This window comes from Pristis pectinata, chromosome 23 (assembly GCF_009764475.1).
Source record: "Pristis pectinata isolate sPriPec2 chromosome 23, sPriPec2.1.pri, whole genome shotgun sequence".
In the NCBI taxonomy this organism is placed as follows: domain Eukaryota; kingdom Metazoa; phylum Chordata; class Chondrichthyes; order Rhinopristiformes; family Pristidae; genus Pristis; species Pristis pectinata.
Genome location: NC_067427.1, coordinates 16,424,328 through 16,442,455, shown reverse-complemented (window position 1 = coordinate 16,442,455; position 18,128 = coordinate 16,424,328). Strand labels below are relative to the sequence as shown.

At 43.7% G+C, this 18,128-nt stretch overlaps 1 protein-coding gene across 3 annotated transcripts in view; it reads right to left on the bottom strand.

Moving 5' to 3' along the window:
• Positions 1-103: 103 nt before the first annotated feature.
• The window catches only part of pip5kl1 (phosphatidylinositol-4-phosphate 5-kinase-like 1), a 44,394-nt gene continuing 26,369 nt past the window's right edge, over positions 104-18,128 (bottom strand). For all 3 annotated transcript variants that reach the window (XM_052037378.1, XM_052037380.1, XM_052037379.1), the window contains exons 5-10: positions 17,591-17,715; positions 9,840-9,874; positions 5,758-5,813; positions 5,217-5,329; positions 3,463-3,625; positions 104-2,884 (exon numbers count right to left, since the gene is read on the bottom strand). In XM_052037378.1, coding sequence (XP_051893338.1) covers positions 2,461-2,884; positions 3,463-3,625; positions 5,217-5,329; positions 5,758-5,813; positions 9,840-9,874; positions 17,591-17,715 — 916 coding nt within the window. In that variant the 3' untranslated portion in view covers positions 104-2,460. The remainder of the gene's footprint in view (positions 2,885-3,462; positions 3,626-5,216; positions 5,330-5,757; positions 5,814-9,839; positions 9,875-17,590; positions 17,716-18,128) is intronic.

The following is an 18,128-nucleotide window of genomic DNA, read 5'->3' as shown; positions in this document are numbered from 1 at the left end:
TGAAACATTGTTTTAACCCGAGGTTTTCAGGTCCAATTTATTCTGACCACTGCACACAAAAAATTAAGGAATGGAAAAATCATTTTATTAATCTTATTTAGCATTTATGTTTTCAAATATGATACAATTTGATCAGTTATTTGCACAGTGTAAGTTAATTATATACGATGCCTGAGATTCCACATTTTACAAATTTATTGCACCCTCTTGACCAAGACCCTTAACCCCCTGGTTCAGAGTCAAGAGTGGCATCAAATTAGAAAAATGGTAACTTCCAAATCGTGGTTCTGCAGATTATTATGGAGGATGAAGGTATATACAAGTCATAAGAATCAAAGGGAGTTTGCTACGAGCCATGTGGGTTTATGGGAATGATAATGCAAATTATTTGTACCTTTTGAGTGTAATATGTGAAGTGGTTCTATTGGGATGCAGTAGATGTGCTTCTATGGTACATGAAGTGGTTCTATTAGGACACAGCATAAGAAGCGGTTCTACTAGGGTACAGTATATTTGGTAACTCTGTTGGGGTTCAATATATGAGTTGCTTCTATTGAGATGTGGTGAATGAGTGGTTTTATTAGGGTGTAGAATATGAGATGATTCTGCTGTGGTTCTGTGTGTATGGTGGTTCTGGTAGGTTTCTCTGTGTTTTGTGGTTCTATCTGGATGTAGAAGAGCTGCTGTTTTGTTGGAGCTCCTGGTTGTGTGATGGTTCGACAGGATATGGTACAATGTGGTGGTTCTGCAATGATGCATCGAACCACCTGATTCAATTACATATTTTGTGATCCATTGGGGATACAGTACAAGTCATATGGCCGAGTATCAATCTTTAAGCTGGCATTGCCAACAAAGGGAGTTCAGCTAGTCCATTAACCTGAATTTTTAGCTGCTGTTGGATATTGTACATTTCCAACATTTCCCATTTTGGGGATCAATCCGACTGACAGTTGAAGGCTGCTGAGTGACTGAATGAACTCTGCCATTTCTGCCCATCCTCCTCATTAGCCAATGGAAGCACTCTTATTTTGTAATGCAATTTCCTTACTGAACTATAGCGACTGAGATTAATTAGAGGGAAAGGAAACTACTATTTCCTCTTCAAGTTTACATTTAAACCCCTTTTGATCTTTTTATGTCATTCCAGATCAAACCAACACTTGCTTAAAAACCTCTCATCTTCTCTTTGGTTCTTTTGCTGATTACCTTAAATCTCTATCCTTGGGTTACTGATCCACTTACCTGGTAGAAAAACACAGTACAGAAGGTCTTCACTTGACCATCATACCTGTACCTTTTCTTTGCGAACTTTCTGAACAGTCCTATTCCCACTGACTTTCCCCAAAGTGCTGTATATAATCCTCTCTCAATAATCTGCCTGATCCCTTTTGAAAAGTACCTTGAATCTGCAATACTCACCCTTTCCAAACAGGACATTCCAACTTGAACTCTCAAAAGTCCATTTTCAACAATCATTACCACTTCTACTTATCGCACCACTGGCACAGCGAGTAGAGCTGCAGCCTCACAGCTCTGGTGATCCTGATTCAATCCTGACCTTCGGTGTGGCCAGTGTGGAGTTTGCACATTCTCCCTCTGACTGTGTGGGTTTTTTCCTGGTGGGAATGGGAGAGCATGGACTTGATAGGACAAAATGGCCTCCTTTCATGTCACAAGGAAAAATGGAAATATGTACTTCTGCAAATTGGTTCCGGGGCCAGGCTGTTATTGTGGCGCACAATCAATTATCACCAAGTGTCAAGAAGCTCGATCGTGGTCTGGGTTTGGCATTAGCTGGTATCTTTATCCTGAAATGGAGTTACTCCATTCCACACCACTGGAGGTGATGCTGCACTGAATGGGCATCAATCGATTGTTGGCTAGACCAGCACTTTCAGTCTTTAAAGGCATTAACATTTGAAGATTAGGTTGTGTGGAGAGAGTTGACTGGAGTGGCTGTGGGCTCTGGACCCCTGATTTACTGCATGCATATTTTAAAAAATCAACCCTCACCCATGTTACGGAAGAGTAATTGGGTGTACAAACTATGCTTAAGGCTCAAAGGTAATGGCTTCCCTTCTCCTTCCATTTAAGGCAGTCTAGAGCATCATGCAAGTCTGGACAGCTTTTTCATGCAGTGCCCAGAGAATTCTTTCTCATATTCTGATTTAAAAGTTGCTCTAGTGGTGCAATATTGAAGACTTTACACCAAGAATTATACAGCACAGAAACAGGCCAGCTCCCCCCAATTACTGGCACCGATGGTTCACACAAGCCCTACTACACCTGTTGACAAGTTTGCGTCTCCCCCCGTTTGAGAGGTCAAAGTCCCACCCTGTGACCTTCTGTCAGGTCAGTGGCAGAAAATAGCCCCACCACTCTCACTCAAAACTTCCGAGCTCTTGCCCTGTCACCCCCTGACTTTTCCCCATCATCCACCCCCAATCTACCCCAGCTCTAAACTGTGTGGTCTTCAACCCACTGGCACAGTCGCTTGGCGTATCTGTCAGGGTTGACAGTGGAGAAGGACTGACCCCGATATCTGATGGACTTCCACAGGTATTCCAGCTTCTTCCGGAACCCGTACACGGTGAAGATGTCAATGATTCCCACAAAGTAGCGGGTCTGGGCCCCGTCAATGATGTGCAAAGAGTTCTTGTAGTTGGGCAGCAGCCGGCGATTCTGGACTGAGACATCAGCCAGTTCCATCTCCGACCCACTGCTGCCTACTGAGCTCAACGTTACCCTGGGGACCTCCTTGACGTGGCATTTGTCCGTGCCACTTACCACCTCGGACACCAGCACTGTGGATTCCTCTTCCACCAGCCCTGGCACTGGGGTCCCAATGGAGTGACTGGGGCTGCCTCCGCTGGTCATTGATCTGTGGGAGACAGGAGAAAGAGTTGTAAGAATTCACTAAGGCTTCTCTTCACCTCCAATGTGCTACAAAGCCAATTAAGTATTTCTCTGAAGTACAGCCACTGTTGTAATGCAGGGAAATATGGCCACATTGGTAACCAAAAGATTCCACAGGCAGCCATGGAGCAGTGGTCAGATGAGCTGTTTTAGTGATGTTGATTCAGAGATAAATATTGACCCCAGGAGACTGGGAAGAAATCACATTTTTCTTCAATATAGTGGCCCAGGGATCTTTTAATTCTACTCAATAAGGCTGATGTGATCTTGGTTTAAATACTCCTCTGAAAGAAAGCATCTTATGATGCAGGACTCCTTTAGTCATGGAAATGTTGGCCTGGATTATGGCTTAAGTGCCTGAAGTGGGACTTGAACAATGAGAAGTGCTATTGACCTGTTACCTATAGAGCAGAAGCCCAGTATCATTCTCATGGAATTGAACAGCACAGGAGGCGACTGTTTGGCCCCTTGTTGCCAGTTCTTGTTCCTTCACACTTTGAGTGTAGCTGAGATGGGGAGGTTCATTCCAGACGGCCTACTTACTTCTTGGTACGGAGGATGACATTTGCAAGGGACCAGCTCTGGCGCCGCTCGTCGAGGTGCAATGGTTGGTGGGCCACCAGGAGGCTGTAGTCCAGAACGTTCAGACTTTTGAGATACTCTGTGTCAATGTTCACTTGCCGAACAAGCCAAGATCGTTGCTGATCTGGAACAAAACATTTCAGGAATCCAGAGCAATGCAGAAAGATTAAGAAGACAGTACAGCTGGGACTAATACAACTGGTACTCAGGCAGGGTTCACAATCCTCTATTGCGTCCCTCAAGACGTAAAATATTAATTATGTTTTCAAATTCCTCCATGGCCCTGATCCTTCCCAATCTCTAATCTCCTCCATCCCTACAACCTTCTGAGATCTCCAGCCTCCTCCATCTCCTGATAATAGTTTCTCCAAACTGCCAGCCTTGCCTTCAGTTGCCCAGGGCCTAACCTCTGGAGTCCCCACCCCAAAGCTCTCCATCAGTCACCTCCCTCTCTGCACCTTTAAGATGCTCCTTGGAACCTATTTCTTTGACCAAGCTTCTGGGCAGCCATCCTTACATGGCTCCTTGACAACTGGACACAAAAAGTACCTTGTTTTTTTTTACTACATTAAATGCTCTGCACAAATAGAAATTATCAGTGTTGCTGTTGAACACTATCAGTTGCCACAGAAGATAATTGAGAAAATACTTTTCCCCCAAAGTGTGAAGGGAATTCTGTTCTTCTCAGCCAGGGGTATCATTTCCCAAGGGATGGTGCGGAAGGGGTTTGTTTGACATGTGACCTCCACCCCCCCCCCCCCCCACTCGGATCTAACGGTGAATTTTCACGTCTCAAGTTGGGCATCGATAGTTGGAACGTGTGCAAGGTTACTCACGTGCCCCCTCTTCCCTCTTCACATGAGGACTGAAGGTTCACTACCTAAACACCGCTACCCCTATATTAAGTATTTCTTCAAATAATGGAGTGCATTTGTTGATGAGTTAGTAAACTACATCATTCCCAGTTGAATAGTTGTGGGTGTTAATAACTAAACCAACCTCCGTCTCCACTTCCCACTGCCTCAGGAAAGCAACCAACATTATCAAGGACCCCTCCCACCCCAGTCACTCTCTCTTCTCCCCTCTCCCATCAAGCAGAAGATACAAAAGCCTGAGAGCATGAACCACCAGACTCAAGGACAGCTTCTATTTCACTGTTATCAGACTCTTGAACAGTCCTCTCATGCACTAAAAGATGAACTCTTGATCTCCCAATCTACCTCATCATGGCCCTTGCACTTTACTTGTCAACCTACACTGCACTTTCTCTGAAACTGCAACACTATATTCTGCATTCTCTTTTCTTTTTACTACCCCAAAGTAATTATGTATGTCATGATGTTTCTGGATTGCATGCAAAAAAGCTTTTCACTATATCTTGGTTCATGTGACAATAATAAACCAATACAAACACCAACATTATTGATTCTCACATATCACCAGCTTTTATCTCTGAACTTTCAAGTTGTAGGTTTAGGAGTTTACAAACTCTATGTAAAGGGAATTAATCCTGGAAATTCAGATTACAGTAGACAGGCCTGGAATTCATCAGTAATTTCCATTTGCTCAATGATATTATAACATCAGCAGTGCATCCTAGTACTTTTCCAGCAAGAGAATTAACAATCACTGCAGCCAACCTACAGAGATTTACACAGAGGAGGGAGAATTAGCACTGACAGATTAATATACGAGAACCGTAAACTGATCCTTACCCAAGCCAATTGTGCTCCCTTCGAAGTTTAGGTCTTTAAATACTACAATGATGTTGCTACCCTCGGGGGCAGGCTCTGTCCATCGACTAACCTGGCAGCCCTTGATGTCATACCTGGGGCAAATAGTAACGTTGGTTAACAGTTTTAACTTAACACAGCAATTGCTGTCGCACACAAAGGTTCAGTGCTTTGGAAGGTCAGTGAGAGGAAATGTAGGGGTACTGGACATTAAGAAGGCAAATGAAATTTGAAGCTTTGTCCCAGGAGAAGCAGAATCAAAAAGTTGCTTTCATTTTGCTACGCTCTTCCTTGAGGAGCAGTGGAAAGATTTGCAGACAATTAACGGTGTGACTGGCTGTAAGATGAATGCTCCCTTGTTGGTCGTGTGCATTCTTATACCAGTAAAAGCAGTAATTAGTTATGCACAGCATGAGATTGAGCTCCAAACTGAAGTTGATCTTCTAACAAAAGCTGTCACTGGAGATTCATTAAGTACTTCACTTATTTTATGTATAAAATAATGTTGAAAATGACTACATACCGAGCTTGTATTCGCTCATCAGGGTAAAATACACTCTGCATTACGATGAAGTATTTCTGTTAAAAAGAGAAATGTTGTTTACAGAAAAGTACAGCATTGAAGGTGATTAAACCCTCCTTCCCAGTTCCCAGAGAGGTTCAGAGGTCTTTACGCAACAGACTTCCATGTGGAACATTCACAAAGTTCATCAAATGGGCTACCTTCATCAACACACTTTGTTATCTCTGTGAAAAATTCAGTCATTAGTGAAAGATTACCCTTCTCATGCTTGATGAATCCATACCTTATTTATAAATGTCACTTAATACTGAAGCTCTGAATTTTTTTGCCATTGCCAAGTTAAGGTAGGCTGTGCTGTATTCACCTTAAACCATTCACCCTATTCAAGTCCAAAAATAAAATGTAGTGGATGCTGGAAATCTGCAATAAAACCTGAAAATGCTCAATAGATCAGGAAGCATCAGTGGAGAAACAGTTCACATTTCAGGTTGATCACTATTTTAATTAATAGCTGTCATGCCCAGGAAGGAATGATTGGAAAGTGATGGCCAGACTTTCTGCCACTTCCTTCCTTGCATATCTTGACAGCCTGGGATACATTTCATCCAGGCCCTGCGGTACAGCTATTTTGAAAGATGCAACATTCCTTAATAATTTTCTCTCAGCATGTTTATCCCAACAAGTATTTCACACCCCACCTCCTTAACCACAATGCCTGCATTGTGCCCCTTTTTTGTGAAAGCAGAACTTCTTGTTCTCTATATATTTATATTTCCAACCATCCGTGCTCTCACTTAACAATATTTGTTTTGTTCTTTGTTTTCATATTTCCCATTAGACTTTCACCACTGCACTTCCTAGATACCACGAGGCTTCCTGCAGTATTGAGCTCTTGCTATTTTCAGCTTTTCCTATTCTTTTAGGGGACTCCAGACTTGGGAGTCACACCTTTGTCTATAGGAGTACACTGCTCAGTCATGGATTGAACTTCAAGTTGCAGCTTTTAATCCATTTTTGCAAAATCTCACCTCGACTTTATTAAAATTTGGTTTTTCCAATTTGAGACCTTTTATTTGTGGTGTATATGTGCCCTCTTCCATAATTATGGTAACCCAAACAGATTTATATTCACTATCACCAAAATGCTCTCTCACAGATAACACTCTTCCATCTATCCACTTCCAGTCCCTGAAATTAAGTCCAGAACTACATCCTCCCTTACATATATGGACTAAAATAGTTCTCCGTTTGTTCTTCTGTTTAACTAATTTAGCCTCATTTGGTGAGCCTTCTGACACATCACCCTTTCTCTTAAATGATGTTATTTGTTTAACCAATGTTGTTATTTTCCCTGGTCCTTCCTCATCTCCTCTTTCTAAAGGAGGAATATTAAGCTGCCTTTCCTTCCTTCTTCAAGGCACATTTCAGTAAAGTGTGTTATTGTGCCTTTGTGGCTAAAATTAATCATTACCAAAATACTTTCTCAGCTGTTTTCCAACCACTGTGTTCTCTGCTTTCCACACTTGCTTGTTAATTTTCCACCTTCTTTTCCAGTTTTGCTTCTCTCCTGAATTAAGGCTCCTATCAGTAGTAGCAGTAGCAAACCTCCCCACACAGATTTCTTCTATTCATTCATTTTTTGGGATGTGGCTATCACTGGCTAGGCCGGCACTTATTGCCCTTGAGATTGTGATGTGAACCAACCTTGAACAGTTCTTCTGGAGAAGATATTCCCGGGGTTATCAGGGTGGGAGTTCCAGGATTTATACCTAGCGACAATGAAGGGACAGCAACATGTTTTTAAATCGGCACGTCTTTGAGGGGAACATGTTCCAGTGTGTTTTGCTAATATTGTCCTCCTAGAGCTACTAGTGGTTATGGGCTTGGGAAAACGCCTAGGCAAGAAATGACAATGTATTTTGTAGATTGCACACACTATAATGACAGTGTGATGGTGGTAGAAGAAATGCATTTCAGGAGGATGAGATGCCAGTCAGACAGTGTACTTCACCTTGGATGAAGTGGAGCCTCTTAAGTATTGTTGGATGTACACTCATCCAGGCAAGTGAGGAATATTCCATCACATTCCGGAGGGTGGGAAGGCTTTGGGATGTCAGGGGTGAGATACTTGCCATGGTCCTGACTCTGCTGAGATACAGCCTGCTTGACTTGTACAGGATCTAGTCTCCTTACAGAACAAGTCTCCGTGCTCCAGGAATCTAAACCCAACCTATAAATCAATATCTACAACCATACACTCTTCTGCACTTACCTCATATTTCCATTGTCATTAGCACGTCATTGGGAATAATCCAGAGATTACTACCTTTAAGGTTTTTGCTTATTAATTTCTTTCCTAACTCCCAGTGGTTTCTCGCCCCACTCAAAATGTTCTACAGCCTCTCAGTGACATCCTTGTCTCTGCACCAGAGAAGCAAACCACCATCCTGGGATCTCACTTACAGCAGCAGTGCCTGGCTGTCCCACTAACTACTCAATCATCTACCAGGACTGGCTTCTCAACCTCCTTCTCCCTTATAGCCAGTGCTCTACAGCTGAGCTACCCATGCTGTTGTGGATCTGGCTGTACTGGCCAGAGCTACCATTGTCCTCAACAATATTCAGTAAAATTAAAAGTAAAGCACAAACCACCAGGCTCAAGGACAGCTTCTATCCTGCTGTTATCAGACTCCCGAATGGACCTCTCACTTGCTAAAGATGAACTCTTGATCCCCCAAGCTACCTTGTTGTGGCCCTTGCACTTTAGTTGTTTAGCTGCACTTTCTCTGTAACTGTAACACTATATTTTGCATTATGTTTTCTTTTTACTACCTTGATGTACTTATGTATGGCATGATCTACCTGGGTGGCACACAAAGAAAAGTCTTTCACTGTATCTCAGTACACTTTACAATAATAGACCAATAGCAATACATCAGAACCAGGACTACAAACTTGAATTTTGTAAATGTGAACCCATTCCTCTAACCCCAAACACCATCAGACCTCTCTTCTCAGATCCCTCCCCCACCACTCCCTGTATCTCCTCCCTCTTCCAATAATCACAGGTCCTGCAGTTAAAATTTGGGACATGTCATTTGATTTTTCCTGATCTCACAGTATCAGCTCCCCTCCCAAACCCTTCCCACAGAGCTCATCCTCAAGCTAAAAATTTTGTCTTACCCATTTTAAATCTGTGTTCTTCAGCTCCCTATTCATATAGCAGGCCAACACCCGCTTACGTCTACAACATATTCCACCTCTCCCAATCTACTGCAGGCTAGCTCTTTTATAACCCAATGTCCCTAATCTACCTCGATGCTGAGCTTCAACTGACCCTGGTGAGTTATCTTTTTGATAGCTGAACAAAAAAGTTACATTTGTGCTGTGTCTATCACAATCGCAGTACATCTCCATGCAATTCATAGCCAATGGTATGTTACAAGGCAACATCATTGCTGTAATGTAGGAAACACTGCACCAATTTGTGCACAGCATGTTTGTAGAAACAGCAATGGAATAATGACCAGATAAACCTGCTTTATTGATGTTGTTTGAGGTGTAAGTTCATCAGGGGACCCAGGGAGAAAAGTACCCTGGGATCCTTAGGTCCCACCTGTGAGGACAAACATGCTTTGCTTTAACATCTCATTTGAAAGACAGCACCACACTGCAGCACTTCTGCAGTACTGAAGCATCAGTGTAGATTCTGATCTAAAGTCCCTACAAGTTGGTATTTACAGGGGGTCCCAGAGTATGTGTCCGTTTGTACAGCAGGTCCTGGAGAGGGTCCAGTACTTTTATGAGGTCCCAGGCTGCAACAAGCCTGAGAGGTTGTTGGCATTTATGGGTGTTCCCTGGGAATGCACCAGCATTTAGTTACAAAGGGGGAGATGGTTCCGAGGAATGATTTGGAATGAGAGTGAGCGTGCAGGGTTCTGCACTGTGCTTTGAGACACCTGGACAGGGAAGCCTGGTGGATCTTCCTGCTCTCACTGAGCTCCAGACCACATTATCCCAGTGATAGTTTGAGTTAAGCCCTTTCCAAGTGGACACGGTAGCAAATGCAGTCAATGGCTCACCTTCCCTTCATGTGGTATCTTGATGCTGTGCACACCTGCAAGAAAAGAGAAGAATATGTGACTTAGAGCAGACAACCTCAAATAACTATTCCAAACAAGCTTCACAGGTACCGAAGACTCAAAAGTTAATAATAGTACAAAAAGCTGTATTAAGTGAGGTGAACCAGAAATTACTAATTGCCATAAATTTTGTTTTCTAACTGGCATATTATTTTTGTTTTTTTGTTATTAATAGAAAGTACTTTTCTCTAACAAAAGCAACTCTTTATTTGGTAGGTAGTGAGGGCCTCCCAAGGATAGTGTCCATATTTACAGGGCGGTCCCTGAGACCTTTCGATGTTCACAGTTGATTCCCAGGAGACTGTCAATATTACTGAGAGTCCCTGGGGAATGTGTTGGAAGTATAGGCAGTCCCCAGGAATGTACAGGTATTTATAGGGGTCCTTGGGGAGAGAGTCAGAATTTACAGGGAATCTCTGGAAGTGTTACAAAGGTCCCCAGGGAATGTGTCAGTATCTACAGTGGTCCCCAGGAAAGTGTTGATATTTACAATAGGGTTCTTGGGAATGTGTCACTTAGGTGCTTTTGCTTAACTTGTTGATTTAGGTTGTGAATAGCTGTGGCCCAAGCACTGATCCCTGTGGTATTCCATTAAACGCTACAGGAAAGATGTGATTAAGCTAGAGAGGGTGCAGAAAAGATTCACAAAGATGTTGCCTGGATTGGAGGGCTTGAGCTATAAGGAGAGATTGGATAGGTTGGGTCTGTTTTCCCTGAAGCAAAGGAGGCTAAGAGGTGACATGATAGACGTATATAAAATTATGAGAAGCATAGAGAGGGTAGATAGTCACTGTCTGTTTCCCATGGTAGGGTCGTCTTGAACAAGAGGACATGGGTTTAATGTGGGGTGGGGGGAGGTTTGAAGGTGATCTGAGGGGTAAATTTTTCACACAAAGAATAGTTGGTGTTCAGAATGAGCTGCCAGAGGAGGTGGTGGTGCAGGAACAGTAACAACATTTAAGAGGCATCTTGACAGGGTCTTGGATGAACAGAGCATAGAGGGATATGGTGTTAATGCAGGCAAATGGGATCAGTATAAACAGGCCTGATGTTTGGCAAAGACAGGTTGGGGGGTGGGGGCGCAAGTCCTGTTTCTATTGCTGTACAACTTTCTGACTTTCTGACAGATTGCTGTCTGAGAAGATCCCTTCATTCCTACTCTTTGTTTTCTGTCCATAAGCAATTCTCCATCAATGTTGGTATATCACCTCCAACTCCATGAACTCTAACAACATTAACCAACCTCCTGTGTAGACGTTATGTAAAGCCTTCTGAAAGTCCAAATACACCACATCTACTGGTGCCCCCTTATCTATTCCACTGGTCACATCCTCATGGCTCTCAGTAGCTCAGTCAAACATGATTTCCCCTTTCATGTCCATGTAGATTCTGCCTGATTCCATTACTCTTTTCAAGGTGTTCTGCTCTTACATCCTTCATTATAGAATCCAACAATTTCTAATTTTAAGTAGCCCTCCCCTCTGCTGTTTCTCCACCCCCCACCTTCTCTCCTTCTGATCCCCCCCCCTCCTGGTTCTACCAACCTACTACCCACACATTTCACCCACCAGTGCTTCCCCCCACCCCTCTGGTCCTGGTTACATCTGCCTTTCACCTTTCCCCTAATGGTTCCCATTACTACCTTCCTCACTTACCATATTCCAGCATTGATAGCCTTTGTGTTCCTTCTTATCACCGTCCCAGCTGTCTCCACCTTCACCTACCCCTCAAATACCTGGCTCCATCTGACTTTTTTGTCTGCCTCCACCTATCACCCCCTGCTTCTGTCTCTCAACTCTACCCCTCCCACTCCCCTACCTGGCTCGATCTACCCATCATCCTTCACCCCACCTGCCCCCGCCTGCACCCCCCCGACCCGTCTACCAATCAGCTCTGCCCTGTCCACTCCCCTCTCCTCTCTATATTGGCCATCTCCCCTCTCCCCTCAGTCCTGATGCAGGGTTTTGATCCAAAATGTCAACAATTCCGTACCCCCCCCACCCCACACACACACACACACACACACACAGATGCTGCTCGACCCACTGAGTTCCTCCAGCAGATTGTCTGTTGCTACAGATTCCAGCATTTGCAGTCTCGTGTCTCAACTTCATAAGCCTCTTCCCTGGAATGTATACTACCTTTGATTTCTCCTGTCAGCCATGGATGGAACACCTTTCCTTTTGTAATTTTGTGCATTAGGGCAATTTTTTCCTTGCAAAGTATGCATTATTTCTTTAAATGTTAGCCATAGCCTGTCCCTCTAAACTTTTCCTATCCATGTACCTGTTCAAGTGTCCTTTAAATGTTACTGTACCTGCCTCATTATTTACAAAAAGCCTTGGAGTGTGTCTGTATTTAAATGGTCTCATAAATTACGCGTGAATATATAATGTCTAGAAATTCATCCCTGGTTAGTAATGGAATGAATTTTGGAGGCAGAGTACAATGACACTGCGTTGAATTCTAACACAAGCTGCTCTTGGTATTTTCAGGTTTATAAAATTAAGTTGGAAAATGAAAAAGATGTGCAACTTCAGGATTCACAAAGAATTAAAAACAGATCCTTAAATGAATAATGCTACAACAAAAAGCGACTGAAATATGATGATGTGTAAGAGATTATGGTTGGAGAGCAAAGGAAATACTTTTGACACAAAGGGTTGTGAGGCTCCAGCTTGTACAGCTAGAGTTACTGTCTGAAACAGAGACCATGACAACATTAAAAAACACTGAGGTCAAGGCAGATAGATGGCATATACAATTAGGACCATTGCTAGTGAAGAACACCAGCAGAGATTGGACAGGCCAACAACTGATACTTATTGTAATCTGAGTGTAATTCAGTGCAAGAACACTGGCCTTAGAACAAGGATATTGTCACCTTCTGCCATGTGCTATCTGCTCTTTGCAGCTGATAAAGCTGGGCAATTGGAAGTAAAACCATCACACTCAACCCCCTTCAGAGTGACATCAGGCTGCAAAGAGGAGCCGAAATCAGGCATCACTGCCCTCCAACCCTTCCTAACCATTGCCCTCCTCCCCCCCCCCCCCCCCCACCTTCCAGCATTCCTCCACACCTCCCTAACACCACCCTCCCCACCCACTCCACCTTCCAGCATCAGTGACCCCTGCTGCCAGTCAGTGCCAAATGTGAAGCAGTGGGAGATGGATGTTGGGGGAAGGGTCATGTTAGTCAGATGCCTGGGTGACCCTGATAGGTTGCTGAGGAATTAACTGAGAAGGCTGACGGCTGAACGTTACTGACTGTGACACCAGCCTAGCAATGTTTTCAGTTCACAGGAGCACATTACAGCCCTGTTTGTCAACAATGGTTCATTGTGCAATGTGTTGTTGTTTAATATATACAGGACAATGGCTACTAGAGAGCAATTACCAGGCAGTAACCTGATACAGAGCTTCAAATAGCATCATAAAGGGTAACAGAGAAATTCTCAGAGTTTACCATTTGGAATCCTCCCTTGAGACAGGTGCAACAACACTCCGATCTCCCTAGAGTATTGGTTAGTTGTTAAGAATACAATGGGCACCCCGTGACATTATTCGGGGAACAAGTAAATAGATGTGTACAAAGCAACGGGAATTGTGCCCTCATGGGCCAACTGCAAAAATAACTCTCAGCTGTTGCTGTGTGTCAAGATATGTAACAATGAGATAAAACGAATCTCAGAAACACAGAACAACAGCTTAAATTTATATAGCACCCTTAACACAGTAAAAATATCCTAGCATGCTTCACAAGAACATTTTCAATAAAAATTGACACCGATAACCAAAAGCTTGGTCAAAGTGATGGCTTTTAAGCAACGTCATATAGAAGAGAGAGGGAAGTAGTGAGGGAGAGATGTTCAGCCAAGCAATTCCAGTACAGTTACTACCCAACAATGTGGAAAATTGCCCAGGTATGTCCTTTTCACAAAAATAAATTGAATCAACCACCTACCAACCATCAATCTGCCCTCAAGGATCAGCAAATTGACAGAAAATGACATCGACCGTGCTTTCAAGCAGCTTCCAAATGTGGACAGAGCTGAATTGCTGAGGTGAGGTGAGTGTGATTGCCCTTTACAGCAAGGCAGACTTTCACTCAGTGTGGCATCCAAGAAGCCCTGGTAAAACCAAAGTCAATGGGTGTCAAAGGGGAAAACACTCCAATGGTTGGAGTCATTCTTCACACAAAGGGAGGAGGCTGTTGTTGTTGGAGATCAATCATCCCTACTCCAGAGCAGTGTCTGAGCCCAACCATTTTCAGTCACTTCAGCAACGACTTTCCTTTCATTATAAGGTCAGTTGGGGGATATTTAATGATGGTTTCACATGGACAGCAAATGAAGCTGTCCATGCCTGCATGCAGCAAGAACCTGGTAACATTCAGGCATGGACTGAGAAGTGCCAAGAACATTCATGTCATGAAACTGCCGGGCAAGCACCATCTCCAACAATTGAGCCTTGTTGGGTAGGGAGCTCCACGGTGTTGATCCAGCGACAACATAAGAATGGTGACATATTTGTAATTTGGGTGGTGATGTTCCCCACGTGCCTACTGCCCTCATCTCTCTTGGTGGTAGAGGTAGTAAGTTTGGAAGGCACTGTTAGAGATGCTTTGTGCTAAACGCAATGCATTCTGTAGAAGATACAAATTGAAGCTACAGTATGCTGATGGGGAGGGTTAAATGTTCAGGCTGATGAAGGTGGCAGCTACTTGGTCTTGGATAATGTTGAACCTCAAATGTATTGTGAACGCTGCACTCATCCAAGTGAATGGAAGGGATTCCATCACATTCCATAACATACATCAGGCTGCTGTTTACCAATTACAGCTCGGTGTTCAACACCAGCATCCCCTCAGTATTAATCACCAAGCTTCCAAACCTGAGCCTCTGTACCTTCCTCTGCAACTAGATCTTTGACTTCCTCATCGGGAGACCACAGTCTGTACGGATTGGTAGTAACATCTCCTCCTCGCTGACAATCAACACAGGCACACCCCAAGGATGCCCACTGCTCTACCTCTCTACACTCATAATTGTGTGGCTAAGCACAGCTCAAACACCATCTCCAAATTCACAGATGACACCACTGTTGTTGGTAAAATCTCGGATGGTGAAGAGGAGGCGTACAGGAGCAAGGTAGATCGGCTGGTTGAGTGGTGTCGCTACAACAACCTCACACTCAGCGTCAGAAAGACCAAGGAATTGATTGTGGACTTAAAGAAGGGGAAGTCAGGAGAACACACACCAGTCCTCATTGAGGGGTCAGCAGTGGAAAGGGTGAGCAGCTTCAAATTCCTGGGCATCAACATCTCAGAGGATCTATCCTGGGCCCAACAGAATGATGCAATCATAAATAAGGTTCTAATTTGATAGGAATTCGAGGAGATTTGCTATATCACCAAAGACTCTTGCAAATTTCTATAGATGTACGGTGGAGAGCATTCTGACTGATGTCATCACAGCCTTGTATGGAATCTCCAATGCACAGGATCGTAAGATGCTGCAGAGGGTTGAGACTCAGCCAGCTCCATAACAGGCACAATCCTCCCCACCATTGAGGACATCTTCAAGGGGAAGGACCCTCACCATCCTGGACATGCCCTCTTCTCATTACTATCATCAGGGAGGAGGTACAGGAGCCTGAAGACCCACACTCAACAGCTTCTTCCCCTCTGCCATCAGATTTCTGAACGGTCCATGAACACTATGCCATAATCATACAGCGCTTACATTAAAGGAGGCCATTCTATTCACAAAGTCCATGCCAGCTCCAAGTAAATCCCACCCCAACTCTCTCCCCACCATCCAGTATTTTTTTCTTTTCAGATACTTATCCAGTTCCCTTTTGAAAACCATGATTAAATCTGCCTCCATGACCTACCCTGCACTGTATTCCAGATCCTAACCACTTATATAAATAAGTTTTGCTTTTTAGATAGTACAAGATTTTTGGGAATCAGGGGTTAAGTCACTTGCTGCACTATGCCCAGCCACTGATCTGCTCATATAACTATAGTATTTATGTGCCTGGATCAATTAAATTTATGGTTGTTATCACCCTGGATGTTGATGGTGAAGGACTTTGTAATGGTAATGTAATTAAATGTCAAGCAGATTTTGGCTGCTTCAGTTTCTGAGGTATGGAAATGAACATTGTGCAATCATCAGCAAACATCCTCAGATCTGAATCAGTGACAGAAAGAAAGCCGTTGATGAAGAAGTGAAGGTGGTTGAAACCTGGCCACTGTCCCAAGGGCTGAAAGGAATGGCATCCAAAAGCCAACTTTCTTTATGCAAGGTATAACTGCAGGTTGCTGTGGGCCTGTACCAGGCTTCAGAGAAAGGGATGGATAAAAGGATAGAAGGAATAAAAATAAGGAATGAGAATTTTTAACATGAGGGAATGCTGTGAGCCAGCAAGCACAGAATGAACAGAACTTAGTGCAAGCTGGGACCCAGGGAGCAGTATTTAAACAAGAAGTGAATGGAGGCATGAAGATTAAATAAATATATGTGTGGTGAATGATATGTAGAAGTCAGAGGTGTATCTAATTGTATGTTTTCAATTCTGTCATTGTGTTGTAGGATAGGTCCTAATACAAGTCTCACAGAGGTGTGGTTCTTGGCTCATTTTTTAAAATACTTGTAGCCTTCCTCATAGTTTTTAACTTCTTCTAAATAGGCTGCAACCAAGGATAATAAGACCTACCACTCCCTGATAGTACCCATGTTTGGCCACGTGGACTCCAGTGAGAAGTCAATCCAGAGAGCTAGAGTTCTGGTCTCCTCTCATGGTGCTCTCTCTGGTTCAGCTTTGACTCCTTCACCTGACTTGGTGGGAAAAGTTTCACTGAACCAATGGTTACTCCATCTGGATGGAAGAAGCCCAGTGGATGCCAATCTAGGGTCATACTCTAGGCTCCACTTTCCAGAAATGTGGGAGTCAAACTCTAAACCTTCTTAGTTCAAGGCAAATAGAATCACAAAGGCCAGGTCAAAATAAGGATGACAGCATTTTTGCAGGTGGATGTAAACTAGGCTCTGCTTCCCCCAACTCTCCAACCACCACACACCATTCCACACTGGAAATATGGTAAAGTTCCTTTTATTCACACCCTTTTATTACAAGTCCCTACCCAACAGGTATTTTCAACATGTGGTTTGCAACAGTTCAAGGAGGAGTCTCCTTGTTAGCTTCTTAAAGGCAACAGGGGATGGGCAATGAATGGACTTGCCAGTGCCATCCATGTACTGAATAAGTAGCCTAATTGGATTCAAGGAGATGTCAATACTTGGGAGAGAAAGGAGTAGAAAGAGATACTGTTTGGGTAAAAATGAAGAAGGTTGAGAGTAGCTTTACTTGGAGGTTAAACACCACCTTAGATTAGTTGGCCTAAGAAGCTTCTTTCTTTGCTGTATCTTCTATATACTTCTACATTGCATCTATAAAGTTGCCCACTGCAGTGAAGGTTAGTTAGGCAACAATCAGAACTGGAGAGGAGATTGATTGATCCTCCCACATGCTCCACTCTATCTGAGATTATCTAACGTAATATGGACTGGGGTTGCAGATTAGCTCTGTATCTTTCAGTTGCATGTTGCCTCAATCAACCGAGCTCCTGTAGGAGGTCTTTTGTTAAAATTTTGTTGCCCTGAAATCTTACTTCTGCTACTTACCTAGAAACTTCACCAGCAATGAGTGTGGGTACCTTTCCATGTGTTGCAGGTAGGACCGAAGGTTTGACAGCAGGAACTTTATCTCTCGCTTTTCCTGTGTTTTCAAGAAAATCCTCTTGTCATTTCTGCGAGTCAAATAAAAACAAATTAAGTGGTTTCCCCCCCCGTCCACCCCAACCTTTTAATGATCATCACTTTAATACCTAGCTATGGCAAGGGAATAGAGGTGAGGGGCAGGGGGTGGGGGGAGGTAGGAGGAGAGATAGGGAGAAAGGACTGGCTCTGCATGCAAAGAGGGGAATTAGGGACAAGGGAGTGAGGGAGAAGATGGTGATGGAGAGGGGTAATAGGGAGGGTGAAGTGGGTTGTGGATGAGATAGAGAGGCGGGAAAGGGGATGGAACAGAGACAAGAGGATGGCATGAATGGGGAGGATAAATGTGAAGGGCAGAGGGGGTGGGGGTTGCAGGTAAGGGGAAAGGATGGTACAGGTGCTTGCCACTGCTCAGCAGACAGTGCGCCATTGCTCCAAGGGCAGT